The 24203-nt window shown below is 56.1% G+C and overlaps 1 protein-coding gene across 1 annotated transcript in view; it reads right to left on the minus strand.

Annotated features, from left to right (window-relative positions):
• PDGFRB (platelet derived growth factor receptor beta) overlaps positions 1-20521 on the minus strand; it is a 31634-nt gene extending 11113 nt beyond the window's left edge. Inside the window, exons 1-14 of the mRNA XM_084216101.1 lie at positions 20165-20521; positions 7364-7440; positions 6085-6381; positions 5380-5649; positions 4587-4714; positions 4107-4281; positions 3332-3524; positions 3005-3120; positions 2347-2473; positions 1983-2194; positions 1291-1385; positions 899-1031; positions 406-510; positions 197-307 (exon numbers count right to left, since the gene is read on the minus strand). Coding sequence (XP_084072227.1) covers positions 197-307; positions 406-510; positions 899-1031; positions 1291-1385; positions 1983-2194; positions 2347-2473; positions 3005-3120; positions 3332-3524; positions 4107-4281; positions 4587-4714; positions 5380-5649; positions 6085-6381; positions 7364-7412 — 2011 coding nt within the window. The 5' untranslated portion in view covers positions 7413-7440; positions 20165-20521. The remainder of the gene's footprint in view (positions 1-196; positions 308-405; positions 511-898; positions 1032-1290; positions 1386-1982; positions 2195-2346; positions 2474-3004; positions 3121-3331; positions 3525-4106; positions 4282-4586; positions 4715-5379; positions 5650-6084; positions 6382-7363; positions 7441-20164) is intronic.
• Positions 20522-24203: the final 3682 nt, after the last annotated feature.

A 24203-nucleotide genomic window follows, 5' to 3' on the forward strand; every position in this document is an offset into this window, starting at 1 on the left:
GGAGGGAGATGGGGGCTAACTGGGCCTTCCCAGTTTCAATCAGGTTGGAAGAAAGGTGTTCAGAGTCCCACACGGCTTTCTTAGGAGAAGGTTGAATCATTTGGAACCAGAAAACAGGAATTACTCTATCTAAGGACAGTTGTCCTCCTAAGCACAGCCCAGGGAAGTAGAGACAGGGTGCTCAGGGCTCATCTACCTCCTTTGGTGCAGGCCCCCAGCAAGTTGACGATGTTGAGGTGAGGTCCCAGGTGGCTCATGATCTTCAGCTCGGACATGAGGGCTTGCTTCTCACTGCTGCGGGCTGTGGCTGTTGGGGAGAGCCAGCGTGAGCAGCAGGGCAAGGAGGGCAGAGTGCGGCACTGATCGGTCTGGTAGCTTTGGGATGGGGAAAGGGGGAGAACTCACACTTGAGCATTTTGACTGCCACTTTCATGGTGGACCGTGAGTGGCTCAGGCCGTGGGCTGTTGCCTCCACCACACGACCGAAGGCACCGGAGCCGAGAGTGCGTCCTGCAAGGAAACAGCCAGGAGGAAAGGTTGGCACTGCTCTCCAGGAGAGGGGAGGAGAGGAGCCTGGAAAGTACAGCTGCTTGTCTGAAACCACACCAGCATTGCTGCAGTCATCTTGGTGGGCATGGACAAGGCCATGAGCTATGGTGTTTGGGGTTGGGGCTGGTTTCCAGAACTGCCAGCTACAAGGTGGAATAGCCAGGAATAAGTGGTGCTTAATGCCAAAGGGGGCGGCTGGCCTCCCACCGTGGTTCTAGATGATTCCCCTGTTCCAGGACCATATAGTATCTCCAGAGATCTCTTGGATTCTGGGTTGGTCTCTTTTGGATTATCACCCCCAGACAGCCAGGACTTCAGGAATCCATCAGTGGGACTGCAGAGCCTTTACCTAACACCAGCTTGTCCCTGGGCACCTCCCAGGTGGAGTCGTAAGGGAGCTGCATGGGATCCACATAGATGTACTCGTGCCCATCAGAGCTGACTGACTCAATCACCTTCCAGCGGATTTCATAACGAGGTTTCTGGAAAAGGGAGCAGAGGCAAAAGAGACATCTGAGAGGCTGGGAGTCAGAGAGGGTGTGGGGGATGTGTCTGGACTTTGTTAGGGAGCCTTTGGTCCCTAAGGCCATTGTCTCATTCCCCATCTACCCCAGAGATGCCAGGGGCACACAGGAACTGATGGAGGCCCATGGATTTTGGTGCAGCTGGGACATCATCAGGACCAGCCACCCTAACCCTGGGGTACCACTGTGTCATCCTGGGAACACTCTCCTCTCTTACCTTCTGCCACAACACAATCAGGATGATCAGGGAGATCACAGTGAGGACCAGCAAGGCCAGGATGACAGAAATGATGACCACCTTGAACGGCAAGGCTACAAAGATAATGGGGATAGCAGTCAGCCTCCTCCACCCCTGCATGGCCTGAGCACCCAGGGAAAGGAGGTGAGAGCAGTGCAGAGGTCCCCACACACTCCTCCCCCAGACATTGACACTGAGCTGTTCTCTGGGTGGGGACAGTCTCCTCCTGGGCACACCTGCAGCACCCCAGGGATGATGGGTTGTTACTGGCTTCTGCCTCAGGAGAGGTTTGGCCACAGGAGGGTGAAAATATCTAGAGGGGGTATTTTGCTTGGGAGAGAGCTATCAGCCATGGGCCTGGGCTGAGACCATCCTTCCTCATATTTAGGATGTTCAAGTCCGTGGCACCATCTAGTGACCTGTGGGCTAACAACAAGACACCAGGGACCTGCTCAGGCACTCCTGCCTCCCTGGAGAGATGACCCTGCCAGTAGTGCGAAGAGCATATCCATGGCCTTTGGACATAAGGGCTCCACACTCCAACTAGAACAATCTTTTCTGTTCAAGCCAAAGGAAGCTTCATTTGGGGCAGAAGTACCCAGGTTTCCAGGCTGGCGACACAGAAAGGTCTATCTCCCCACCACTGTCTCAAAACTTGTCTCAGCCCTCACCGTGTGGCACCAGAGTGATGTCCTGGGAGCTGGTGCCCAGGAAGTTGTGCACGGTGCACCTGAGGAGCAGGGGCTCGTGCACCCTGTGCAGCTGCAGGGTGCTGTTGACGCGGTAGAGCTGCCGCCCCGCCAGGTACGAGGCGTTGGTCTGCACGCCGATCTCGGCCGACTCGTTCCCCAGCAGCCGCGTGGGCTGGCCCTTGGTGCTGCACCTGGGCCAGAGAGGACAAAGGCACCTGAGAGGCAGCAGGGACCACCACGGGCTGCCCAGGTGAGTGTGCCAGCAGAATGCAATCAAATAACAGCCTGTTATTCTAATAAATGAAAGCGTGGCTGTTCTCATGGCCTCCATCCCTGCACTCACCATTTGATGTCGCTGCAAGTAGACCAGCTGATCTCTGGCTGGGGCATGCCTTCAGCAGAGCATGTTACAGTCTGCTCGCCACTGCTGGCACTGCTGTTCTCCTTGAGGTCCACAACTTTAGCTGGCACTGAAACCAAAAGACAGTAATGGGAATTAATTTTCCTTTCTGACTGCAGGATGGAAGGGGAACATGATTCCTCTGGGGAATGTGAGTCTACTGTATCCCTGCCATAACCTAGGGATGAGGTAAGACTCATCATGTCCATTGTGTTTTATTTTTGAAAGGGAACAGCAAAAAGAGTAAGGTTTGGAGGGGTTATGGAGGAGATCTGCCTCCACAGAGCCTGACTGGAGAGCAGGATGAGCATGGGGGAAAGCCCAGGACATCACAGCTGTACAGTCATCTCCACATCTACTACCTTGGGCCAAGCTGGGGTGTCTGTGCTGCCCCCCTGTCCCCCTTGCTCTGAGGCCAAGTGTGATATATTTCACCCAAGCGTTTTTGTTGCTTGAATGCTCTTTCTTTAAGCAGGACCACTCTGGGGCTGCAGCCACAGGAGTAAGGGCTTCATTCTGAGGGTTCTGCAGCAAAGGATGGCGCCATCCCTTGAGGCTGCTCCCGCTCTCCTCAGCCATTTGTGTGCATGCCCATCCTCACCATTTATCTGCAGATGGAAGGAGATCTCCTGCTCATCGTCCTCATTGGAAGCCCGAATGGTGTAAAATCCTCCTTCTTCCTGCTTCACCCGCACTAGCACCAGAGCTGTCTGGTACCTGGGGAGACACAGTCCCAGAGTGATGGCTGTGGGAAGGTACCCAGGGACTGGTAATGCTTGTGGACAATCAGCTCCCACCCACCTGAGGAGTGCTCAAAATCCACTCACAGAAAGCCACTCAATCACCAACTGTGCCCAACCAGCAATTTGGAGATGCCTTTGTGGATTGCCCCCTCTCTGCACCCTGGGGAGGAACGATGGGCTCGTACCTGGTTTCTGACAGGTTCCTGCTGGTGATGGTGAACTCGCTGCTGCTCTCCATGGTCAATGTCTTGTTGTTCTTCAGCCACACAATGCTGGGTTGGGGATAAGCCTCCACTTCCACCTGGATGGTGTGGCTCTTGTGGACCTCAGCATACACCGTGCTGGGCAGGTGAGTGTGGAAGTGCACAAAGCCACGCTCTGAGGCAAGAGGAAAAGGGTGGTCAGAAAGGGGAATAACCTCCTGGCTGGCCCTTTGGATAAACATGGATCTGGAAAAAAACTCTCTGAACACCCAGAAGTGGCGGGGCAGCTCCAGATCCATCCCTCAAGACCTCAGGCTTGAGCCTGAGGGAAGTGTGGATGCAGAGCCACACTGGAGCAGAAGAGCACAGAGGGCAGAAGCATGTGGCTGTTATCTTGTGGAGATAATGGAGATGGGGCAGTTTCCATCAAACTACATGAAAGAAGGTCAGATGCAGATGGAAGACAACACATCTCAACATCACCTTGGTACTGCACAGTGCAGAGGAGCTCTTACCAATACCCTCAAGAGTCTGAAAGGATCACAAAAGCCATGAAGGGAAATTTGGGATGTTTTGGAGCCAAGAAGTGGGCAGGGGTGACATGGGGTGAGCTTTGGCTCGTTGTCATGGTTACTTAGCGCAGAAGTGAGGAGGGGAGAAAGCTGGAGGCTGTGAGAGAGGAGGGGGGTCACTCTGGGACATCCTGCCTGGACGCCCACACGGTTTGGTGGCTCTGGGCGCGTGGGCAGCGACGCACCGATCACTTGGACAGTGATGTCCTTCCTGTCCGTCTTCTCATGGTAGCCCTCAGAGACGTTGCAGACATAGGTCCCACTGTCCTCCAGCTCTGCATTCTGGATGATGAGGATGGAGCGGATCTCATGAGTGGATCCAGGCAGGAAGTCAGTCACTGGCTCCACAGCCTTCCCTGCCTGCAAAATGGGGACAAGAGATGTGGTATGAGGAGCCAAAACCACGTTCTGCCTCTGGGCTCACAGTGAGGGGGGAGAAAGCAGTAGAGGACCGCAGTCTGGCTGCCACAGGACAGGGAACACACACCAGTCAGAGACCCCTGAGACAGACAGTCTTAATCCAGGCATATCCCCATCAAACCTCCCTGTGTGGCAGCAGCAGCATCCCATAACTTCTGCCATGGGATATCGATGAGTGATTGCCATGGCACATCTGTGTGAAAGCTGGAGCTGCTGCCCAGAGCCTGTGGCTGTGGAGCACTCACCTGCTTGCGGGGATAATCCCAGTTGAAGTTGACCAGCTCGTTGCCGCTCACAGTGCACATGACGGTGACGTTTTCTCCCTGGCGCACCATGGTCTGCACTGCACTGATGGACACGTTCACAGATGACACTGTGGGAGAGGTGGAAGAGAGGAAAGAATTATGGAGGGGTAAGTGTATAGCAAAAGCAGGACCCCCGACAAAGGAAATGACTAGCAACTGACTCCATGGCTTTTTAATACTGAACACTCGCTTTATTAAAAATATATTATATTACATTATACTATCCTGTAACTGTACTACACCATACTTACTTCTGACTTCTAACTACTACTGAACACTCGTGACTGTCAGCCAACAGTCCCGACACCCACACAGGGATCCAATTGGTCAATTAATCAAAACACCATCACCAGAGTCCAATCAAGCGATCACCTTGGGTAAACAATCTTCCAACACATTCCACATGTTCAAAAACACAGGAGCAGCAAATGAGATAAAAATTGTTTTGATCATTCTTTCTCTACTTCTCTCCATTCAGAGGGCATGTGAATACCACATAAGTGGGCACCCAGTCCATTTACCCTGGGTGGACTGGTCCACTGGAAACTGTCTTCCCTGAGGGATGGAGCTGACTTGTAGGCAAAACCCATTCTCTAATAGAGACAGAACTAAATACAGCCTTCAAACTCATCATCACTGAGGAGACAGGGAGAGAGCTTGGGTGTCTCCTAACACTGGCCTGAAGAAACAGCCACAGCAGGTGCACAGGTGTGCTAAGACAATGTCAGCTCACCCTGGATCCTGTAGACATAGAAAGTGTCTGAATCCACCTCCTGGTCTTCCACAAATGTCCGGCAGAAATAGGTTTTATCCTCAAAGAAGCCTTTAAATCCCTGTTGTGGGTCATATGTAGCTGGGATGGGGTTCTCCACCTTCTTCTCATAGAGGGTGACCTGCATCTGTGGGTTGGTCACACGGCATGGGATGACAGCCTCTGTGTAGCCCGTGATGAAGATGAAGACCTCTTCAGAGGTGACTGCAGGAAGGAAAACCAGGGAGGGATCTGTGGGAGAGAGGGAACACTGGTTAGAGAACGCTGCTTGGAAGCTTAACCAGGGCTGCTTTGTGCTCCTCCAGGAGTCCTCTGCCTGGGTCCTGACTCCATGCTAGTGGGATGCTTCCCATCCTTCCCTGGGGAAAGTAGAGCTGCATGTTTTGTGCTTGTCAAATGTCTCCTGGGAGGGTGAGAGAGACCCAGCACCACCGAGCACCACTGCTCCCCCACCACTTGTCCCAGCACACCACACTCTCCAAGAGCTGGCACACCAGAGACATGCCACAGCCAGAGAGACCTACCATGAGGGCTCTCCTGCAATTGGAGAAGGGATCTGGGGATTCCAGGTGCTTGGAGACAGAATGATAAGTCAAAGCCCTTTTTTTTCCTGGTTGCCAAACCCCATGGAAACCCAGAGGCAAGGACAGACATGCTGTCCCCTACCTGGAACGTAGATGTAGAGGGCTCTCCTCTCTGCTGGCTCTGGAGCCTGCTCAGGGCTGTAGGTGCACGTGTACTCCCCAGTGTGATGGCCTGTCACGTTCCTGAGGGTGAGATTGCTGACAAAGACACCGTCCCTGCGCTCCAGCGAGGCAGTGAGGGGCTGCCCCTCCCGTTCCCAGACCAGCTCTCTGTCCCCATAGCACAGGAGGGAGAAGGTGCTGTGGAGGCTGAGGACAAGCTCAGTGTCCCTGGGTTCGATGTGCAGCCCGCTGCTCCCAGACGTCACCTCCAGCAGACCTGAGAGAGGGGCGACAGGAGACCAAGCTGGATTCCTCTGAAATCCACAGAGAAGCACATCTCATGGCAATGGGTTTGCTTTGCAGTGTCAGCCTTTACACTGAAAAATAACTCTCCTGGGTTTGCCTTCCCTAGTGTAATCACCACTGAGAAACCCACAGTCCCCTCAAAAATGTCCTGCCAGTCCAGACCGTGGTGGGTCACCCTTCATTCCCTGCTCCTGGAGAGCAAATCACACATCACAGGATTCAGCAGGGTTCGATGCAGCCCATGCTGTCTGTGGCAATAGTGGGTGGAGAACCCCCAAGGAGGATGGGAGGGAGGCAATTCCTTGTTCTTCTGTCTGCCTGCCCACACGGACAGTGTCAGACAGGACACAGATGAAGCTGAAACAATGACAGTTTACAAAAAAAGTGAAAAAGGAATGAAAGCAAAACCTTGCAGGAAATCCTTTGGAAGCAATAGAGCAGGCAAGGTCTTCCTGAATGGTTCCTCATGTCTCTCCCAGCTTCCTTGCTTCACCATTTGCCCAGATGTCCCAATGGGGGTGTGACGCGCTCCCCTCTGGTGTCCCCACAGGTGGGCAGGACAGCTGGGGACAGCTCCAGGGACTTGCAGCAATGCTGTGAACAGCCCAGGTGCAGCCAGGAGCCCTGGTGCCTTGCTGGGGAGGTTGTTGGATATTTGGGATCTGACCAAATTCCTCCTGCTAACGTGGGCTCTCAGCTGTGTGCTAAGGAAGGTCTGAGCACACCTGGCCCTGCTGCCTGTGTTAAGGTCTCCTCCTCCCACCATGAAGCAGGAGGGCACCTCACACCCACCCTGCCACGGGACTGCGTCAGCCCACAGATCTGAGCAGGGGCAGACGTGCCTGGGGCATGCTGTGCACCCCAGTGCTCCCCCATGGCACTGCCCCTTTCCTCCCCCTCCCCCCGAGGTGAGCCCCCAGGGGTCACACACCCCTGCCAGCCACAGCACTCACCAGTGAGGATGAGGAGCCAGAGACACGTCTGCAGAGTGGGGCACGGCATGCTGGGCTCTGGGCTCGGTGTCTGAGTCCTGTCAGGAGCAAAGTGATGTGAGCACAGCCCTCAGCAGAGGAGGGGTCCCTCAGCTGTCCTGGGCAGGGGTCCCTGGCCTCACTTCTCCACCTCAGAAACTTTCCATCTCTCCAGTTTTCAGCCTTTCCCTCCTGGGGGAGTGGTGCTTCCCCCTCATGCTGGATCTGCAGTTCCTAAGGCTATTCCCACTGGTAAACAGGGATTTTGCTGGAGGCTCCAGCAGTTGTGTCAACTTTTGCTCATCTCAGCTGGAAATGCCTCTCCCCCTTGGCAGAGCCCTGCCTTCCTCCCTTCCTCCCTCCCTTCCTCTGCATTACCACTTGCCTTTTTTCCTTAGTTTTTCTTCCCTCAGTCACAGTGAGATAAAACTTGCTAGAAAACAGATCCCCCTCCAACCCTCCCACATTGTTTGCTCCTTCCAATGAAATAAAAGAAGCCTTGTCATGGCATTTGGTTGCTGGCTGGGGTTAAACCACAACAAGCCTGAAGAAACTTCACCAAAAAATGTGTTTCTTGTATTAAACTTTTAAATACATAAATTTAACAGAATATCTGTGAGGTTTTTGTTTTTTTTTTTTTTTCTTCATTTAAAATCCTTCTAATCATCATTTCTCGAGAAATCTTTTCTACAGAGCTTTCTCAGCCCTCCCTGGTGCAAAGCAGGAGCCAAAGGAGATGAGGCCAGAGATCCCTAAAGCAGGGGTCTGTCTCCTGTGTATTGGGGTGACAGGTACCCCTCCCCAAGGTGCTGCAGGGGTGGGAAGGAGTATTTCTGAAAAGCAAAATGAACACACCGACAGGAGGAAAAGGAAGAGGAAGGGAAAAGACTTTCTCTGTGCCCTGGGGAGGTGATTTCACTGGGGAACTCGGGGATGTTCCTGCATGGAGCTGAACCTCCCAGCTCAGCCCGTGCCCCCTCCCAAGGCAGACCCCTGGAGAAGCCCCCTGAGATGCTGGCAGTGCTCTGGGGAGCTCTTGCCAGGCTCCAGGAGGGCGAGTGGCAACCTGGACCTGCTGAGCCGGCCCCAGGCTCGCACTGAGCTCTGCCCTGGAGCGGCCTCCCGGCCCGCTTGATGTTAAGGAGGAAATGGTTTTTAAATGACGTGCGCTTGTCAGATGTTTTTATTATTCTCTTGCTTTGGCTCACCAGAAGTCTGATCTACCACAAATCCTTCCAGGTCTCCAGCTTATTCAGCAGCGTCTGTCTCCCTCCTCCCAAAAAAATCTCTGTAACTCTTTCTCTCTCTTCGTTTGCCAGAGGGGATAAGAACACTTAGGGCAAGAGATGGGGGTGGGCAGGATGAAAGGACCGAGGTGAAATTCAGGCTGTAAATGAATGTGACCTCTCTGCACCCACCCTCGGAGCACCAAGCTGCAGGAGAGAGGACGGGCAATCTAATCTCTGCCCCCCAAGGCACTGCCATGAGAACAATCACCTTCCTTTCCCCATTCTCCTTTGCAGAGGTGTGTGATTCATCCATTATTCAATGTTCAAGGTTGTAAGGACAACTGGGATCCTCTCCTTTGACCCCTCCCTGCCTGCATGCCCAAGCCAGGTTGTATTCACCACCCCAGCCCCCAGATACCTGCCTGTAAGGGGCTAAGATCCTCCCGAGCTCATGCCCAGCTTTTATCGGCCTGTGCAGCTCCCTGGCTGTCACTGTCCTGCTGCAGCCGAGATCTCGGCTTCCCTTCCCCGCACAGACAGCTCCCGGCCTGCAGCAGCGATCTCTGCGGGGTCACTGACGGGCAAACGCTCCCTGCCGGAGCGGGGAGCCGAGCAGGGCTGCTGGGGCTGGGGCTGGGTTAGCAGGGCTGCTGGGGCTGGGGCTGGACTAGCAGGGCTGCTGCTGCAGCGAGCTCTCAGAGCCCCGCAGCCTCCGCCTGCCGCCCTTGGCCGCCTGCGCTGCGCTCAGAGCTGGTTTTAATAAATCTGCTGCTTTTGCAGAAAGGCATTTCTCTTGGAGATGCTTCCCAAGCGGAGTGGGAGGGTGGCAACGTCTCGCAGAGAGTGGTGACCTCTCCCTTGTTTGTCTGCTCCGGCCGGGGCGAGAGGCATGCTCAGAGTTGGCTGAGCTCGGTCCTGCGGGAGGAGAGGGACGAGCCTGTCCCTCCCTGGCACGGGGACACGTGTGCTTGCACATGTGGGTGAGCACAGGCGTCTCACAAGGGATGCAAATGCACCCAGCTCACTGCCAGCTTTGAGAGCACTTGTTTCTCTCCCCAGTCCCAGCTTTTGTTCTTAGCAGGAACTGTGAGTGCCACTAAGAGTGCCAGACGAGGAGGAGCAATCCCACTCAGTGACACAAAAGCGGGCGCCCAGACCCGAACACAGGCACCTACACCATGCTCAGCTGCCTTGGGTGATCTCGTCTCACCCCGTGGGTTAGCAGGATGCCACAGACCCCTCGCACTCCCACATCCTTCCCACAAGGGACATCCTTCCCCCAGGACCTGAGTATTTTCCAGCCATGGGATCCTTTGCCTTCAGCCATCCAGGCACAATCACGGAGGCCAGGGAGCTCCTGAAGCAATGCCACGTCCAGCACCCTCCACTCAGCCCTGCAGCTTCCCACCCTGCAGAGCCACCAAGGTGCTGTCCCAACTCTCCATCCCCATGCTCCCTCCCCACCAGCACTGGTACAGACCTTCCCTCTGCCCCTCTCCAGCTCCTCCATGTGAAGGCAAACCAGTCCTAGCCAGGCAGGGAAAGGAGCCATTCTCTTGAGCCACACTGTTTATTATTCTAAAGGAGGAATTTGGCTGGGAGAGGAGACAGGAGGTCGGCTGGCTGGCGGCACTGGCTGGGTGACACAGCCCCCCAGCACACGCAGCCCCACATCCCTCTGGGGTGGCTGTGCTGCCCAGGGGCTCAGCTCCAGGAGGGCTCAGCTCCTGGGGCCACGCTGGGGCTTGGCCAAGTGCTGTGGGGGAGGCTGGTCCCCAACACTGGCACGTCCCTGCTCCCCCCACACTACGCCCAGCGAGGCCAGAGCCGGGCACTGCTGGACTGAGAGCGTCTGGGAGGGCTTGGAGTCCAAACAAGACACAGATACAGGCAACTGTCCCTGCCTGGTGACACAGACACTGCCTGTCCTTATCTCCCCTCTGTAATCACAGCAGCCTGGCAGAGCAGAGTGGGGTTTGCAGCAGGGATGAGGAGAGCTGAGCCAGCCCTGGGGCTGCTGGCTTTCCCAGCTGGCAGAGGAGTGTCCCAGGGCTGGCTGAGGTCAGGCACCGCTGGAATGCTGTTTGAGCGTCTCTGGCCTTGTGCTCTTGCAGAGGGTTTTGGGGGATGGAATAAAAGGGGTCACCCCAACATCCCAGAGCAGCACTGAGGGGCCTGACCACAGGCCATCAGAGCCCTGTGATCCCACAGACAGGACACAGGTGAGGGGGCCAGAGCAGAGGTCAGACAGCACAGGCAGGGCCACGGCCAGGGCCACGCCAGGACCAGGATTCAAGTCTCATGATTCCCCATCCCATGACTGCCCAGCTTTTCCAGAGCAGCCTGCTCCCGTTTCTCCTGCATCCCAGATCTGATGACAGCTGAATTTTCTCCTCTGCCTCCTCTCACAGTCCCCTGCTCAGCTCAGGGCTGGGGGCTGATGCCTCTGTGGCTGATGAACTTGGACAGGAATTTCTGTAGCAGGAGCAGGGCAACGCCCAGGAGTTTGGATACAAGGATTTCAGTGTCCAGCCTCTGCTGGGGATGGTACCGCCTGAATTTAGGGAGCCACCCCTACTACTCCTTGCACCTCAGAGTGCCTTGCTAAGCAGCTCAAGCATCCCCAGACCTCACTGATTCATTAATGCTCCCCCACTCCAGACCTCTCTCTTGCTTAAGAATGCTAGTAAGCCTAAAATGCCTTTGCTAATGCCCAAAATATGCTGTGTGGGTTCAGTCTTCACTATTCTTGGGTAACAGGACAAGAATTCCCTCTGACTTTGCTCTCTGTGCCCTGCCATACTCTGAGCCCCCTTCCCTCTGCAGTTGCTCCCTCTGCAGTTGCAGCACCTGGGAGACTGCCAGCCACTGCTGGCACTGCATGGCACTGCCCATCCCCAAGCACAGATCCTGTGGGACAGGGCCATTCCAGCTCTGCAGACATCATAAACCATGGGAGAGGAGGGGTTAGGAACACCAAGAATGTCCTCCCAGCCCACCTAGACCATGGTTCTTGCCTCTCCACAGCCAGTGCCCTGTGCAGAACCAGTGTGTGTGTGTGTGTGTGTGTGTGGTGGGGGGGTGGTCCCACAAGCACTCCCAGAGCTGTGAGAGCTGAGAACCAGCCTGCAGAGCTGGTGCACAGGGAAAGGGATGGCTCAGCATGCTGGGGAGTGGGAGAGCAGCCACAGCCACCCTGAGAGCCCCCTTGGCAGGGGTTCTGCTCCCTACAGACCATTAAGTCACCAGTAAGGGAATGCACTGTTTGCTGGAAATCAGGGTGCACTGCCCTCCTCAGCAAATTCTAGTTTGTATTTCCAGGGGCAATTCCTGCATCCATTGCCCACGTTGCTCTTCCCCCTGGCCATGCTCTCCTTGCCCTCACTGCTGCTCCTGTGGTGTTGGGCAGAGGTGCTGGATGCTGGCCCTGCTCATGAGGGCATCTTGTCTGACTGGAAAGGAGCTCTCACACAGCTGCCAATCCTTTCCCTTCCTCTGGATTTCTATTTCTAGCCCCTTTTCTTGCAGGGCTGTGCTTCCAGGCACTCCCACAATGCTGGATGGCCCCGCTGTCCTGCCAAACAGGCAAGGGACATCTGGTGCAAATTAGTGGGAAGTCAAATATACTTTATTTCTTCTCTGTCTAATCACATCTGAGTCATTAAGTGAGATCATGGGTGCCCATATGCAATAAAAAATTCCCTCTATGGATCCCCTGATCAATACCACTCACAGCCAGGGAGCAAAGACATTCCTGGCAGGAGGAGGGGGGACACCATGGACACCATCCCACTTTTTTGAAGGCAAAAGGCTCCCCAGGCAGAGGCTGATGACCCCTGAAACCCAAACCTTGCTTGTCCGGCAGTGAAACTCCCTGGCTTGTCCTGTTTTCCTCTGCCACCCTCCCTCTGGCCTCTGCAACTGCTTCTTTCCCACCCTTTAATCTAAATAAAACTGAGTGGTTGTTGGTTGTTTTTTTTTTTCCCTTGGCTGGAATTGTCCGGAGTTGCAACATCTCTCCTCTGGGGTCCCTCGGCTCCCATGACACCGTGTTTACTCACAGGCCAGATTATCATCACTGAGCCCTTTTTCTTTTTCCCAGCAAAAGGCTAGAATTAGGCAGGGCACACACATGGGGAGCTCGTCATCCCCAGGCCCATAAACGGCTGCTGATAAAACACAGAGGTAGGAAATCTGAAACCAGACTGAGGAGCAGTAGGGCTGGGGAGTCCCTGCGTCCCACAGACCATGCCTGCCCCAGGATGAACACCTGGGGGCAAAACCCTCCTCACCTGGCCACCTGCCAGCACCAAGGGGGCCCCAAAGCTTTCCCCAGACCCTGTGAGACCGGGGGATGCTGAGAGCCCGGGTACCTGCTGGCAATGTGCTGGATCTGGGCGTGTTTCAGGCTGGGAGAGGTGAAGTTTTGCGAGCACAGGCAGTGTCATTAATGCCAAAACCCTCTGAGTGGTTTTGTGAGAGCTCCTTGGCTGTGAAGATGTGATTAAAGCACAGCCTTGGTAGGGACTGAGCTCTCTAGGAGACAGGAGAAGCGTGGGCAGATGCCACCCCTGGGGATGAGCCCAGGGACGAGCCCAGGGACACTGTGCCCACAGGAGGGGTCAGCTCTCCTGCTGACCTCTGCATCAGGGAGCAGGTCTGACATGACCAAAGACCCTGCCCAGGACCCCAGATTCTGGCCCCCAGCCTCAGTGGCATCTGGAGAACGTGGCTGTTGGTCATGAGGGTCCTGCAGCAGATGCCAGCACACGAGGGGGCACACCCAGCCTCCTCCAGGGCACCCTGACACAGGCTTTGACAGCATCTGACAGAAAGCTGAAAATGAGGACTGTGACCCTGAAGCAGGGGAGGGAGACTGCCAGGGGGGAGGACAAGTCCACATTGGGCCCCAGCAGTGTGAATCAGCTGCCCTGGGGTCAGCCACGTGAGGAACAGGGTGGGGAGCCCCACGCAGCCCTGTCTGACCATGGCCATCCTCCCTCTCTGAGCGAGGGGGGACCACAATTTCCACCCACAGAACCCAGCAAATCTCCAGCCTCGGGCTCGCCACAACACGGTGAGGAGCCAGCACAGAGGGATGTGGGACCAGGGCGAGCCCTGCACTCTCACCCATATCCCCTCCTCTTTCCCCCTCTGTTTTAAGCCCATGGGAGACAGAGGAAACGAGTGACCCATTTAGTGCAAGTTCAGAATAAAAAGAAACATCTGTTTGGAGAGGTGCCAGTGTTATAAATAATCCCCCAGCCCCAGTGATGGTATCCATGGCCCTTTTGGCTGCGCATGCTCCCCTGCTTCCGCTGTCAGAGGAAAGGCCAGACCCTGTGGGCAGCTCCCCAGAGCCTGCAAGCCTGGCCTGGGCTGTGGGAAAGCCCTGGGTGAGGACCAGGCTTCACCTGGGCCTGGGGAAGGAGGGAGGGGGTGCCCCTGCCACGTGCCAGGCAATGCCCAGCTGTCCCTTGCTGCATCCCCTGCTTGTCACCCAGCTCAAATCCTGCCCACCTCGGTCTCCCTGGGGCAGACAATGTGTGCCAGGGCCATGGTGGGGCTGGCACTGCTCTGGGGTGCTGCTGGAGGCTGGGCAGTGTTTTGGAGCACGGCCCTAAGTCTGGCATTGTGCACATCTGGGGATGCTCTGGGGTGGGGGAAGCAGCCCTGTGCAGACTCAGGGTCACCCCTTGTAGTGCAATGACCCCCCAGGGAGGTACAGATGTGCCCCACGGGAGCATTTCAGCCCTTCCCAGTGCTCTTTTCCAATAGGATGCCTTAAAATATCCAACACAGCCCAGCCAGGGCCATCCATGACAGTGCCCTAATTTCTCTATCACCCCTGACAGCAAAGACATTTTTGGGAGAGCACACCACGCTGCTTCACAAGCATGTGAGCAATGTCAATTATGAACACTGCTGCAGGGGCCCAAGCCAGGACCCACACATCTCCCTGCCTCCCCCTGGCCCTCCAACTGGACAGCAAAGCCTTGGGGCTGGCTGACTCAGCTCTCCTATCCCTCCACCCCCAAACTGGCACATTTATGGGTCCCAGCTCCTGGGCATGTCAGACTGGAGGGGGGCTGTTTGCCTTGAGCAGAGTCCAGCTGCTTACCTGCTGCTTCTCCCCACCAGAGCAGAGAATGGGGGAAACAGGGGACGTGGAACCAAGATCAGGGACTATCTTGGCTTCTCATCCCTTGTCCTGGCATCCCCAGGGCTTTCCTCACTCTTGTTCCATGGCTGCCAGAAAGCCCTGTCTGCCTTCCCATGGTGATTCAAGGGGAGCTCTCTGCTGGTGTCTGCCCAGGGAGGAGAGCAGTCCCAGCCAGTCAGCAGCTCCATCACCTGCTCACAGCCACCGACCCAGGGTGCTGCTCTGGTGGGGCCAGGGCTGGAGCCAAAGGTTCCAGCTGGCTCTAATTAACCACTAATAAGCTGTGAGGGAAGGGTCAAGGGAGGCAGGATGAGGAGAGAACCATCCGAAGATCCAGCTGGATGTAGGGGCTTTGCAAAGCCCCAGGAGCAGGCAGTGTTGTGGTTTTACCAGTCACACGCCCCAGCAAAGGCTGAGCAACCTGATCCTCTTGTGAGCATTTCCCTGAGATCTGTGGAGGAGGAGGAGATAATCTCCGTGGATGCATCAGCTCCTCCCAGCTGCCTCCAAGGGACCCAAGCTAAATTGCTTTGTTCTGGGGTTTTAGGCTCTCGTGGCTGGGATTAGGTGCTCACCATGTCTGTGGTCAGGGCATCCTGTGCCTGTCTGTAGGAACTGCAGAGGAGCCTGGCACTGTGGCCAGGGTGGGAAAGGATGGAGCCAGCCAGTGCTGGGTATGAAGAGCAGAGGCTGCTTTCAGAGCGATTTTTGTCTTGCCTTGTTCTGGATTTCTGAGAGGAAGCAAAATGCAACTTCTGGTGCTGAGCTGATCCTGCCCCCTCCTGCACAGGCTCACGTGTGGGGCAGGAAGATCAGGATGGTGGCACTTGGCACCAGGACTGCAGAGATGGATAATCTCCTCCTGCATGCTCTGCCCAGGCAGCAAAAGCCATTGTTGCCAACCTGCAGGGTTATGTATGACTTCTCCTCTCAGTCACAAATCAGAAATCAGCTCCCCTGCTCTGCGAACAGCCTCTACCCCCAAAACCTGACAGAACCTCCAGAGGAGAAGCTGAGGCAGGACTTGGCACCAGCAGCTGCCAGCACCCCCTGCCCTCCCCCTGAGTGCAGCTTTTAAATGGGCACTGAGTCCTGCTCCTGAATCAGACCATATTCTCCCAAACAGCTCCCAGGCTGGAGAAGGAAACTTGGCAGCTGCCTGTGGGCAGAGAGGAGGGGACCCCTCTCGTGGTGCCTGCAGCGCCCAGCCCCGAGGAAAGCAGAGTTTCTGTTCTGCCACCATTGCTTGGCAAAGGCTGAAACCAAGGTGACTTCCAGTTTGGAAGAGGAGAATGAGCTAGCAGAGCACAGGCCTTGAAATGGTGCATTTTCTGCTGGCACTGGTTCAGACAAACCCACAAGCAAACATATTTTTTTGTATAAATAAGACAGTGTGTCTCGCCAGTTAAAGCAATTCAAACATGAATGTAGCAATTTAATTGGTGCCAATTGCTGGGTCTTGGTAGCATTAAGATTTCAGTCACAGCCTCTTTCACATGGTAGCTGGGCCGGAAGAGGGAAGGCAGAGGGCCTGGCAGGATGGGGCTGAGGAGCAGGACTGGCCATCTCCAGCTGCCTCAGGAGCATCACCCTGTGCTGCCCAACCAGTCCCCTTCCAGAGCAGGGAGAAGGTGCTCCATCTGTTTCCTGCTGCATCTCCAGGGTTTAGCAATCAGTGCAGTGCCCTGATAAATCCCTGCATTCTCCAACCCCTTCCTGCTCCAGCTCCTGCACCCCACAGCTCCCCACCAGCTCCATCACTCACTGGCTCTTCCTAAGCCCAAGGAGGAGAGTAGGATGGGTGTTAATCAGTTCCTGGATGGATAAGCAGGTGTCCCTGCAGGCATGGCCTGGAGAGGATGAGTCCTTCCATGGGTGCAGGACAAACACCACACACTGCGCTGCCCTGTGGGAGTTTTGTGAGCTCCCAGCTCCCTGCATAGGCTCCACACACCATGGTCCTCTCGTTCTGCAGGTTGTGATTGCCAGGGAAGGTTGCACACACAGCCCAGGGTATGCCACAGCCTGGTGTGCACCCAGGGACACCGGCAAAGCAGGGTGTGAGGGGCAGTACATCACTGCACAGCTCCTGTTACCACACTGGGGGACCACGGGCCCAAGGGACCCCCTTGCTCCACACATGAGTCATGCCAGCACCCCTCTGTGCTCCCCAGTGTGTGTCCCTGTCACAGCTGGGGCTGCTCTGTGCTCCCCGTGGTGCTGGAAGGTGCTGCCCTTCCAGGACGAGGTGTCTGAGTGGCAGCAGAACAGGACAGAGGTGAGCTTAGCTTGGGAACCCTAATTAGGCAATGGGGGAGAGGAGGAGGGGGAACACGACCCCTAAACCAAGCCTCGTTATGTCCAATTTGCCTGGCGGAGCGGAAGGAGCCTCCTGGAGCTGCTCCAGCCCCTCAGGAAACAATACCCAGCCAGTACCCTCCCCCTGCAGCTCCTCTCCAGGGGATTTCTTTCCCTTGGTTAAAGTACAAACAAACAAACTCCACGAAGTGTTCGGCTCCAATCCTCCCTTGCAGGGATAGGACAGATCCAGCCAAGCCCAAGCCCGCAGGGTCCCCAGCTCCTTCCAGCTCTGGGTCAAAGGCAGCCCCAGCTGCCAGCGCCGGTGCCTGGGCTCCCTGGGGCTCAGCATGGCCCCTCTGCTCCTGACCTCTGCCACTCCATCCCAGGAAGGCGCTTTGCTGGAGCCTGTGGACAGCACTGCAACCCCATCCCACTTCCCATCACATGCTGAGGCCAAAGGAACCTTGAGGACCAGGCAGAGAAGTCCCTGCCTGGAGCCTCTGGCAGCAGATGGACATTTGGCCAAAGCCACATCCAGCCACCGTGGTCTCTTTTTGCATGGCATCACTCCCACAGCTGGAGAGCATTTCTTACTCCCAGCTTTCCTCTGGTGTTCACTGAGACAATCCTGTCCTGCTCTGCTCCTGCAGACAGGCTCAGCGCTCTCCCCTCCCTGAGTGCTGTTCTGAATGCCTTGGAAATCCTATCACAGACCCATCAAAAATGAGCCTGAAAGAGATCATGGTGTCATTGTCCTGTGCCCATGTCTTCGCAGCCAGATGTGTGCTCTGAGACTTGTGAGGCTGAAGGAACTCAGCCTTCCTCCTTTAAGCCTACAGATATTTCCCCTAAAAGCTCTTTCCTCTCTGTGATGACTTTTCCTGTGCACGAAGACTGTGTGTCACCTTCCCACAACACCCAGTGACCAACGACCCACATCAACCCCTCTCCCAGTCCTTTGCAGCTTCTTCTGGACTTCTCATCATCCTCACTGCTGTCCCTGAGCCCATCCACTCCATGTCTATCCCTGCTAAAGCACCTGGTGCTGGGGAGGAGCTGCTCCCTCCACCCTGCCTCTCTGAGCTGCCTCCAGCCATGCATCTTCCAGCACATCCCTCAGGAAGAGCTTGGGTTTCCTGGCACCATGCTGCAGTCTGGTTTGTGTCCACTGCAGCCACTCTGGTTGGTTCTGGGCTCTGCTGGAGCTCCTGGGATCCTCCCACACTGCCATGCACACCAGCTGCCCTCCCAGCTTGGTGCCAGCCCAGGGTGAGGATGTGTGCTCAGCCACCTCCCAGGTGGTTCATGTAGGGATTCACAGGACCAAGCCCAGGCCAGAGCCCTGCAGCACACCACAAGAAATGCCCAGGACTGGACAATGAGCCATGGCTAACTTCTCCCAGACTGCAGTACTGCAGCTGGCCATGCATGCTGCACACTGACCAGGGGCACCCCACACTCCCAGTGCTGGGCAGGGATGGAGGAGGTGATCCAGGGACAGGGAGTTGGGTGGCTGTTGTCTCCTGGCCTGCTCTCCCTCCATGCTCCTGAGCTGGAGGAAGGGACAGCAGCTTTAGGAAGAGAGAGGAGCCCTGTGCATGCTGCAATTGGGTTGCTGTGATTTGGTGCTTGTCCAAAACACTGATCCCTCCTGAAGCACTGATTGATTCAGGGGTGTTTCCTGGGCCCAGGGACATTGCCCAGGGCTGGTGGCTGCCACAGCAGCCAGAGCACACCCAAGCTGGGGTGACATCCCTGTCAAGGAGTGACTCCAAGCCTCATGTCAGGACTGCCAACCAGGGCAGCTGTCTGGCAGCTCCTCCTCCGAGCCAGCCTGGCCTGTGTCCTCTGCCAGGCAGAGCCACGTCCTTGACACTGGATCACGGTGGCCACATGAAACTCACTCCTTTCCCAAGAGCATGGGAGGAACAAGCATCTTGTCCTGCAGGGTGCTGAGGGGGAAATGACCTCCCAGCCACCCCTCAATGGCCCCTGGGAAGCACTGGGTCTCAACATTGCTAATCCTTGTCATCAGTGGGAGACCTTCTGAAAAGATTTGGGAATGCCAAGCCTCTGCCAGCACAGCATTTGCACACCAGACCAACTACTCTAAGCTATTTGCCCATGCTTTGGAATAAACCCCACTTGCTCTGGGACCAGGATGGAGAAGCACAACATCCCTCTCCACCACAAATCCTGTTTTGAATGACTCCCAGCTGGCAGGTGAGTGCAGGAGCTGGATGCTCTGAGCCTACCTGTGAGCACCAAAGCCCTGCAGGTCATGCTCACCCCTGTCCCTGGGCTGTCAGAGCCTCACTGCAGACCAGCTCTGCCCTGCTGGAGGCCCTCAGCTCTTGTGCTTTCAGGACAGCAGAGTAGCTGCCCAGAGTAGGGTTTTAGCAAGCTCTGCCCTCTCCAGTACACAGCTGCCAGGCACAGACCCTGGGCAGGGCTTGCAGATGTCCCTCTCCATGGCCCACAGGCACAGGAGCCCTGCCATGGCTCAGACAGAGGTGACAGGATCCTTGGAGCAGCCTGCAGTTAGGGATGGCCATGGGTGTGTCTGGACAGGCTGGCAGTGGGGTGACACTGCTCTGCACTCACACCTCTGAAGGTTAGCTCGCTGGCATGGTGAGCAGCCCTGCCCCATGCACCCTCCAGCCCTCCCACCAGCCTGCAGAGCCAGGGCAAGCCCCTGATCCAGGGAGAAGCAGAGATCACCTGGGCCCTACTCCTGCTGCAGTGGGGTCCCTGCTCCCTGTCCTACAGGCACAGCATCCCCGTGCTCCTCTCAGCTGTCCCGATCCAGGATGGACTCGGTGAGAGTTAATGCCATGTTCCTTCCCATGGGATGCCACAGAATTCAGCTGCTTCCCACCAAACACCATCTCCCCAGAGCCTGGTGGGTGTTTTGGGCTGCCAACCCCCTGGAGGGGGCAAAGCCCCTTCCAGAGCAGCCGGGCTGGCTCAGGGACAGGAGGACAGGCTCCTTCAGGACTGTACCGGCTCCAACACGACCTTTCCCATCTGGAGAGGCAGAGCTGGGCAGGAGGGCGAGCCAGCCCCCGGCTGGGCGACACGAGAGCTTACCTTGAGCAGGGTCCCTCCAGCCGAGAGCCTGCGCCGCACGTCCCAAGGGAAGGCTCCGAAATTCCTCCCTCTCCTCCTCCGAACTCTCTGGTGCTGCCTGCTGAGGCTCTCCCTGCCCTCCCAGCCTGCCCCAGCTGGCAAGGCTTTTCCACTTAAAGGCGAAAGAGAGGGAAAGAAAGAAATGAAGTGGAAGGGAGGAGGGGAAAAAAAATAAAATAAAATCAAAAGGAGAGGCAAGGCTGTGCCAAGGCTGGGCTGCAGCCAAGCCCCTGCTCTGCTCCTCTAGTGCATCTCAGCAGTGCCCTGTGCAGCCCCCAGCCCGGCTGGGAGGGGGGTCTGCCTGCTCGGACCCGAGTGTGGAGCAAAGCCCGGGGCCGAGGGATGTGCACGCGTGTGTGCGTGCGTGTATAAATAAAAGAGACCTCGGGAGGAGGAGAAGGGGGGAGGCTGCTTCGCCAATGAGGAGCGGAGCTCCTCCGACTTCCTCCACCCTCTGTGGGGACCCTTTGCGGAGCACAACTTGCGATTAACGCCCGGCGGACGAGTGTGATGGGTGAAAAAAAAAATAATTTAAAATGAGGAGAAGCCAAAGTAGCTGCCAGGAGAGGGGAGTTGTGCTGCGGGCTGCGATGGGGCGAGCGGCGAGGGCCCGGCTCACAGGGAACAAAAGGAGCCCGGACCAGCCCGACTATCGCCTCCTTAAACCGCAGGGAAGGAGCTGCTCTCTCCCTGTGTCTGCTTTCAATTCTGCCCTTTTCCCCTGTTTTCTTTTTCTTTTATTTTCTTTCTCCTTTTTTCCCCTCAAGCCCCCCCCCCCCTCCCGTTTTCTTTTTTTTTTTTTTTTTTCCCTTTCTCAGGATATGAGGGGATGTTTAGAAAATCCACTGCCCACGCCAGCAGCTGACTCATGTTTTTATTAAAGAAGGCCTGCTCTGAACTGACTCCGTGTGCTCCCCCAGATGCCTCCCTGTGCTGGGCTGTGCTGGCCCTGCAGCTCCTGGCCCCTGACCCCGAATGGCCACTGCCCCTTGGGGACCACCAACTCACCCTTGCAACTCTTCTTCTGTTTTGGAAAGGGGGATAAAAGGTCTTCTGCAACTGGGATGCTGCAGCAGAGGGTGGGTTTGGCTGGGGATCTGGGGCTGTTGGGCACAGAGCTGGAGAGGTGGCAGGAGTGATCTCCTCAGCTGTGCCATCATCTCAGATGTCCTACACCCCTACTGCCCCGGGGGGATGGAATCCAGGTGATGAACCAGCTTTAAATCCTCCCAGCACCTTAACGAGTTCAAATCAAGTTTCTGAGAAAATTTCAGTAGGCAGAACATTATCATGTGTCCAGAGGGGATTTTTATTTTCAATTTGTTTTAGCAGTGCAACAAGGGACAGGATGAAAACTGCCTTTTGATCCATCAGTTCATGCCACCATTTTCATCGTGGGAATGCTTAAGGGTGGAACAGGCTGCAAAGGGAAGTGGTGGAATGACCATCCCTGGAACTGTTCAAAAATGTCTGGATGTGGCACTTGGGGACATGGCCTAGTGGTGAAGATGGCAGTGGTGGTTGGACTCAATGATCTTACAGATCTTTTTTAATCTTAACCGTTCTGTTTCTCTCTGATCCAAACAAGAAATAGTGCAAAACTGCATCGCTATCCTGAAAAGATACTGTCCAATATTCTTTAATTTTCCTTTCTAAGAATTAAAAAGCCCTCCCCATAGACAACACTGCTGAAATCTGTGTGTCTGCCTTTTTTGCAAGGCAGACTCATCCCCTCCTCTCAAGTTAGCAAATGCCTGCACAATGGCCACAGGGAATGATTCCCTGGCTGGACCAGCCCAAGAGATTTGCTGCTTATCTCACATTATCTCCATGTTTTCTTTGTATCTATGGAAAACCAAAGGGGAGGTGTTTATTCTGTGCAGCTGTGCAGGGTGAGGCGAGCCAGGCTGCAGCAGCCGGGTTATCCCTGTGTGCCACTCATGGCATGGGGCTGGTGTGCCAGCTCCGTGCCTGGCAGCAGGAGAGATGCAGCCCTGGCTTGGATGGATTCCCCCAGCTCCAGACCTGGTGGTGGCCCTGTGTCAGGGGCCCTGTCACCCCCCTAGGCCAAGCCAGGCTGCTGTGCAGAAATGGAGCCAGCAAGTGGAGAGCAGCTCGTGTGGGGGACAGGCAGCAGAGGGGACGTGCTGTGCACATGGCCCTTGTCAGGGCTTCTCCCAAAGGACAAAAAGATGTGTCTGGTGGGTCCATGTGTGGGGACCTAAGGGCTGCTGGGAATTGCTCAGCAGAGCTATTTCCTGGCAGTGTCCCTGCTCCAAGGACGTGACTGCTCCAGGCAGAGTGGGAGAGGGAAACCCACTGGGCTACCTGGGATGAGCAGGGGGTGGAAAAGCTGACACAGGCCATGCTTGAGGGCAGAGCATCCTGAGCCTGAAGTGGGACATATTTCCCCCTATGTCCTTTGCAGACAGATGGCCCCAATACCCACTCCAGCCTGAGACCAGGAAGAATCTGGCAAACAAAACCTCCCAGTCTGCAAAGGCCAGGATTCATTGTTTGGGGATGCTGAGAGAGCCCTGGGGAGCCCAAAGCATCCCGGCAAGCACACGTCAGCCCACTCTGTGCATCCCCAGGGAGCATCCACAGCCGCACACTTTGTTTAGGAACAGCACGCTGGGGTTACAGCAGCTCCTGGGAAAGGCCAGCTCAGAGGAAGCACCAAAGCCAGAGGAACTGGCCTGTGCAAGTGTGTGGGTGGAGGGCAGCAGCTCTGCTCCTTTAGCCTCATCAGCCCTTCACCACTCACCTCTATTTTTGGTGCTTCGTGGTGCTGCAGGACCCAGTGGTCCCCCTGGGGCTGGGACAGCTGCAGTGTGGGATGCCAGACCCCTCTCAGCTGAGATTTCCAGCCTCAATGAGATTGTTAAGTGATAATGGGGGCTTGGGGTCATGTAGTGCAGCATCTCTGGTAGGGAAACCAGCCACTGAGACAGGACATTCCAGGGTGTTTGGTCTGCTCTGGCATCACATGGATCAAAGCAGCTCTCCAAACTCCTGCCCCATCCCAGGCAGAGCTGGGACCACAGAGAAAAGCCCATATCCCAAGCCTGGCATGGAGGAGAGGGACCAGAGCCAGGTACCCAAGACAATGGTGGAAGCCACTGCTGGAGCCAGCAACAGGTACCATGTGCCAGCAGGTGACAGGCAGATACAGAAGCAGCAGATGTTGGCCTGCCCCTCTTCTCTGAAGGTTTGATGAGGGCCAGATTTGCTCCAGCTTCAGTTTGTCAGAGCCTCTATCAATTCCAAGTCAGCCCAGGAATTTCAGCATTGCTCTGAAGTGGTGTCAAGCCGCAGACCACAAGAGAGGAGTGGTGGGTGCCAGGGAGCACAGCCCCACATCTGGGCAGCCCATCTGCTGTGGCAGCTGCCAGCACATGCTCCTGGCTGCATCCAGCTCCTGCAGGGAGCTGCAGCGAGCTTCATCCAGCGTCTCTAAATCTCTGCCCTGGTGTCCAGAGGAGCCTGTACCCCGTGTGTGTGGTCCTGCTGGGACTGGGTGGGTGCCCAGGGAGGAAGGGGAGGCAGACTTTGGGCTTCTTCCAAAGTGAGTGTATGCCCAAGCATGGCATGATGGGGAGCATCCAGGGGAGTATCCTGCAGCATTCCCCAGCACTGGGAAGACTCCTGCAGCACTGGAAACCCTGGCCATGGACACCACAGGGTGCCAGTGGTGCCAGGAGGTAACTCTGGGCCGTACACATGTATGGTGCTGTGTCCTTATGGTGCTGGCCCGTTCCCTACATCCCCTGGGCTGGGGCACTTGGAGGAGGCAGCAGCCAGAGGACGATGTTATCCCGCTGCCTTTCCCCACCTCGGGGCCATTCCGACCCCGTCCCACGCACTCCTCCTCACCCCCAGCACGAAGCTCGGTATGAAATGTGCTCGGCAGAGCCCCCGGAGGCAGCGACAGCTCCTGGGTGAATACTAATAGCGGTGCCTCCGCTCGCCCCAGACTTTCCCACACATCTGCAGCCAC

Source organism: Fringilla coelebs, assembly GCF_963513975.1.
Source record: "Fringilla coelebs genome assembly, chromosome: 15".
Classification (NCBI taxonomy): domain Eukaryota; kingdom Metazoa; phylum Chordata; class Aves; order Passeriformes; family Fringillidae; genus Fringilla; species Fringilla coelebs.